General features: G+C 41.2%; 1 protein-coding gene across 1 annotated transcript in view; it reads right to left on the bottom strand.

The window, feature by feature from the left end:
- Positions 1 to 522: 522 nt before the first annotated feature.
- LOC117456466 (potassium/sodium hyperpolarization-activated cyclic nucleotide-gated channel 1) overlaps positions 523 to 6,000 on the bottom strand; it is a 74,125-nt gene continuing 68,647 nt past the window's right edge. The window contains exon 8 of the mRNA XM_034096367.1: positions 523 to 5,065. Within this exon, the coding sequence (XP_033952258.1) occupies positions 3,972 to 5,065 (1,094 nt within the window). The 3' untranslated portion in view covers positions 523 to 3,971. The remainder of the gene's footprint in view (positions 5,066 to 6,000) is intronic.

The raw sequence follows: 6,000 nt of genomic DNA, 5'->3' as shown, positions 1-6,000 counted from the left end.
AAGCTCAAGAAAACATAAAAAATCAGATATTTGAGAAGATGTAAAATCATTGAAATATGATTTCTAATATAGTTGCAGATTCGTTTTCTGTCGCTCCAATAATTGACTCATTGTTGCAGCTGGAAATGCAACTCTAAACCAATGTATCTTTCACAAGAGCTAGTTCTCCTATAAAAGGATCGCATTAGCGATGAGTAACCCGTCCCATCTTTGAGTACATTCATGCAGAGGAATCCGTCTTCGCTGTGACGACGTTGACTGATAACTGGATTTGAAGGTAATGAATGGAAATCCCCGGTGACCACATGGAGCGATTTTTCACCTCGGCTGTATCTGCTGACAGACACTGTTCCTAAATACTCGATGACCCTCTCCATCACGGCTTCATCTCTGAAACCCTTTCTCCATGTTCTCACTCCATTCCATTCTAAAAGAGGTCTCCACGGACCCCCCCACTGCTCCACAATAGAAAGACACATACTCGTTTTTTTTTAAATGACAATATGTCTTTTATTTTCTATATTTTAAAGGTTTATTATTTACAAACAAAATAAACAAAACAAAAAATCAAAAAGATTTTTTGACAAACACTGTTTGTCTGCATATTGTTGTAAGAAAGTTTACATTTATCTTTCTTTCTTCCGTATCAAGTAACCGACTGATAGTTATTTTCCTCTAAGCCTTGGATTACATAAATGAGCTGAACAATGACCATGTGAGTGGGGGTTAAAGAGCTCCGCCCCTCTCTCCACTGCGCACATCATCAGTAAACATATGAAACCTGTGGTCATCAAACCCAAATCAACATTTGGTTCGTCCTCTCTTCTTTTTTTTTTCTCAAACCAACAAAAGAACAAACAAAAAGAAATATACAAATATATGTGCTGGTTTGTTGAGAGTCTCTATACTGCTAATACGTAAGCTCGTTATTTTAGTGTCGCCATTAATGCCCATTCCAGTATGTTAATTGTGATTGATATAGTGAAAAAAGCACATAGTTGGGAAGCTCTCCCTCCAAAGGCAAGTATCAAAAACAGCACAAAGCAACAGTGCTGCTATCCATCTTGACTGAACTACTTCCTATACACTAGGGCATATTCACGATTAAGCGCTCTTCCTTTTATATAGAACATTTCCCCCTTCATTTTGAACCCCATTCAGGATCAGGGCAGCACGAATTCTCTGGGATATTGCTCCCTTACTTACTCATTCAACATCTAACCTAGCCGAAGTAATCTGTACCTTTTTATTTATTACTAGTAAATCAGAAAGTGCAATTTAAAACAATAACAATGAATGTTTCGCTTTGGCCAGTTTCCTTCCACACATCAATATACAACCCAAACATCAGTGGCTAGCTACAAACAAATGTATAAAGGTGCTCCGAATTTGTACAATGTCTCATCGAGCGTGATATTACTGCTAAAGATTGCACTTTTTTTCTTTTTAACTGTACATAACCTCATTAAATATGCTATATAGCTTGACCGAGAATGTAAAACAAAAAAAATCCTGCATCTAGAAGTTCACATTGCAATTAAAGATGCCAATTAGATAAACTGAGACATTTGGCCATCATTGCTTATTCCTCTCCTGTCTAAAAACACTGAGACATAGAACACATTGAGTATAGTAAGAATGAATGCGCAGTTGTGTGCAGAAGTGCCCCCCCCCCTCCCCGTACGCACCAAGCTCACACTCAAAACAAAAGGATGGAACATGGCTATAGTTTAGGCACAAATACTTAAGAATGTCCGTGTGAAAAGTCAATGCTTCTGTTCACACACAGATAGCGTCTAGGCAGACAGACAATGAACAAAACATAATCTAACATTACATTTAACGTCAACATCTTTGAGATAGTATCTTTTTTTTTAAGTATTTGTGACAAGTGCATGCTTTCATGACATTGATGGGTTGACTGTATTGGTACACTATCGACACAATCTGTAGCGAAGACTTGTAATCTTTTAAAAAAACGCTATCTCAGAGGGCTTAGTCACTCTGAACTGATGGGGGCCATGAAAACTGTGACTGGAATAAGAAAATCCACCATGACAGCAGAATACTTCTGTCACTGGCTTTATATGAAGACTGCAGGAAAGGCCTCATGCTCGCGAATCCACTCTATCTGCAGGGAAATGGCCTGTAAGCCGTCGCGGCTGGCTTATTTTAGTTGAATCAACTACTTTTATTATTGTAGGATTAAAATGCTCCAATTTAGCTTTTATCCTTTTTTGATTGAGGCACAATATTCTGGCTTGACCTTGCTTCCCTTTGCCTCGACATCAGTCTAGGTCCGTTTAGAGTGCCTAAGCCCACAAAATGGATTTACACGAGACAGAAACCTTAATGCAAACCAGCATTTCTTTTTCCAACGCAAAAACACCGCTCGTGAAAATGTCCCCTCTTCACACTTGAGCGACTGCATACATGACGCCTTTAACCTCAAACAAATGAGTTGGAAAACGTCGAGGCAGGCTCTTCAACTACAATAATTGTGATGTGACAGCGTACAGTACAGTTATACTCAAGAAGCAGCTTTAAAAAAAAAAAAAAAAAAAAAAATGTGACGAACAGAAAAAGCGTAATTTCCATCTTTGAACAAAAAACGATTCTGGGCAGTTTTTAGGGAATGAGGCGAGTCAAAAAGACACATTTACTTTCAATAGGATGATTTTGAAAACAAGTTGTGCATTATATTGTATATGTTCACCTGATGTGAAATTAAAAACTACACTAGGGATAGTATACATAGAGAGGGATTCTTAAATGTCTTCCAATCAGGCGTTCCTCAGCATCAAGTAGTGCTAGCTATTGCATTAAGGTTCGTTTATCTCTTATGGAACATAATGTATTTTGTCACTAAACCTTTTTCGCGTATAGATGATATCCAGGTTCCTGATAGAAGTAAGACATTGTTATGATAGAGAATGCACCACACAGTATCTGTAAATACTAGATCTACAAAACTATTTACAGCACACATATAGGTAATCTTTATGTCACAGTCTATTGCATAATGGTGATAATCTTTAGTTTATAAATATTATAAATATACACAGAATTTTTAAGCAACATTACGTAACATCTCAGCCATCTGAAATTAGAAATAGAAAAACAATAGCATCCATCCGTCTGTCTCCATTCTCCTTGAAAATAAACAAAGAAAGCAGCATTTCTATTATCTATTCCCTTTGGACCCATAACACTGTCATGGTTTGTATGTGAGCCGCTGTGGGGATATAGTGGCCCAGCATACGGTATTCTGTCGCCGAGAGCAACATAACACTTAGTTTCAGTTTCTGTGTTGGTTTCTGAAATGAGGGTTCAGGAAACTGATACGAGATTCATTTCATGAGTGTGTGCTTTTTGAGATTATTTGTCAGAGTTGCTTGCATGTATTATTCCACAGTGGTGCCTAAAGCTGCTTAATAGGAGAAGATCATTTTTCTCTTCCTCAATGGTAAAAAAAAAAGGAGGAAATATTCATTGTCAGAATCCACAATGCATTCCAGTTAAAAAAAAAAAAAAAAGCAAAAAGAAAGAAATAAACTTCATACATTGTATATAATTCTTTATATTTCTCAGAAAGGAAGACTCATGTTTATACTACAGCTTTTAAATTGCCATTGCCAAATATTCTAGTTGGATTTTACACACGCGGTCACATGCTCGCACACTCTCACACACCCATACATACAGCAGTATATATATACATATGTATATATATATGGCGTCAAAGAAAAGAGATGTATCTGTATAATATACATTCTTAAGTTTAGGGAGACAATGTGTCTAAAATATAATACAAGGGCTTGTATGTACAGGATTTCTATGAGGCTATTTTAGAAGAAAAACTGGAGAGAAACAAAAATGCTGAAGTCCCTCATCTTTATCTCTTTTGTTACATCTCCACTTTAAAAATGAGTTGAAACAAGTTTAAAAAATGAAAAGGGAAAAAAATGGGATCATAAATTTGATGCAAAACGCATCTTGTCTTGCTCAGTCTCCGTACTGCTCAGGACAGAATCTCTCCTAGATCCGGCGGACTCCCTGTGCTGGGTCGAGGATGAAGAAGTTGAAGCTGCCGCGGCCGCAGCTGCTGCCGCCGCGGCCGAGCGCACCGGGGGCAGAGCTCCGGACGACATCTGCCGGAATAGATTGACACGCTGGGGCACTGTGGTGCGGATGCCGCTCTGCAGACTCATTCCCTGGATCGCTGCTGCTGCCGCCGCCGCCGCCGGAGGAGCGATGGAGGCCAGAGAGTCTCCTGGGGCCGGGTGCACTCTGGGGCCGAGAGACGTGTCATGTGGCAGTGATGGTTGGGAGGCCGATAAATGTCTCACATCTCGACTCAAGCTGCCCGACTGCAGAGCCTGTGTGCTCTTGTGGATGTCCACCCGCTGAGGCGAGGGGATCTGCTGCTGCTGCTGCTGCTGAGGCGAGGGCTGCTGGGAGGAGGAGGAGGAGGCTGCAGGAGACCCAGCGGGCTGCTGGGCGAGCTGGGCGAGCTGAGCGGATAGAGCCGCTTGAGCGATGGGCTGCTGGAGGAGCGACAGCTGGGAGCCTGTGCGTGAGCCGTACTGGAAGCTCCGGCCCGCCAGAGGGGTCTGCAAGGAGGGACTGCACATGGCAGCCGTGAAGGAGCAGGGCGACATGATCGCTCCTTGTGGGTTCATGGAGGAGGAATTCAGGCTGCCGTGGGACATGCTGGGGGCCGGATAGACCCCCTGCACCGCAGCAGCGGCGGCGGCTGGCAGCATGCGGGCAGCAGAGGCATTGGCTATAGCTGAAGCACTGAAGGTCATGGGAACAGAGGACTGCTGAAACTGATTGGTGCCGAAGGCAGTGGGGAAGGGAGGCTGAGCCGGTGAGTTAATGATGGAGTTTCCTGACACTGGAGTTAAGTTCATCCCGGTGACTGACTGCTTGCGGTCCACCATCATTACCATCTCCCTGTCCTGACGGATTATCTGCTTCAGTATCTCGTTCTCCTGCGTGTTGAAGACGCCGGCGTTCAGATCCTTCTGGAACTTCTGCAGCAGCAAGGAGTTCTTCTTCCCTGTATGGGTGCAGTCAAGAGAAGTGAGCACAGACAGCAATGGCAAACTTTGGTTGCCCTTAACCACAGGAAAAGGGCAGGATACAGACAATAATAATAAGGATGCAGCTTGTACGTTTTTGTAGGAAGACGTTTTGTCACTGCATCTTCAGTAGATGAACTTCATTCTCTTGATTCAACCATATTTAGTATTTACAAGCTGCATCCTTTCACGTCCACTAATATTTATCATATTGAATATAAATTGTGAAGGTAATGACTATGGGAAATGTACGGTTTGAGACACATAAGGAGACAAAGATGACTAACGTATGACATGGTAGCGTAGACAGTGAAGGTGCTGATGTGGACGATGGAAGACAGAAGAATACTGATGAGTTGAACCCACACGTCACTGGACAGATTTACTTGAAGTTATTAGAACAAGTCTAAACTCTAAGAATATTTAGAGCTACATTTGACTTAAATCACAAACACAAGTCTACTAAAACACATCACAAGGACAATTACAGAACCTTGTCAAAAAGATATGACAATAAAAACAAGCAAACAAAGACACAAAGACTTACTCTAACACACAACTACAGGTTGGTTATAGAATTATACATGTAAAAAAACTAATCTTTACTCCACATAATGCTGTTTTTTCATTGAAATGGAATTGTCTGATGATAAATAAAATGTTCAAAATGCACTGTGTTGTTTTATTTTGGAACTTTTTTCTCTAATACTGTGAAGAAATCGTTTTTTAAGTGGTTTATATCTGACCTATAAAGGGCATTCGGGCCCAGAGACCTGTACATCTTTCCCCGCCTGTCACAGAGCGCGATAATAACAGCTTGACAGATGCTTTCTTCAAACATCGACCACTTCTGCGGTTTTGGGAGTTTGCGAGCATAATTGTGGTAAAATGTTTAGCATGACATATGTCTTAA

The sequence above is a fragment of the Pseudochaenichthys georgianus genome, chromosome 12 (assembly GCF_902827115.2).
Source record: "Pseudochaenichthys georgianus chromosome 12, fPseGeo1.2, whole genome shotgun sequence".
Classification (NCBI taxonomy): Eukaryota; Metazoa; Chordata; class Actinopteri; order Perciformes; family Channichthyidae; genus Pseudochaenichthys; species Pseudochaenichthys georgianus.
The sequence above is the reverse complement of the archived record's forward strand: the minus strand, read 5'-3'. Positions and strand labels throughout refer to the sequence as shown.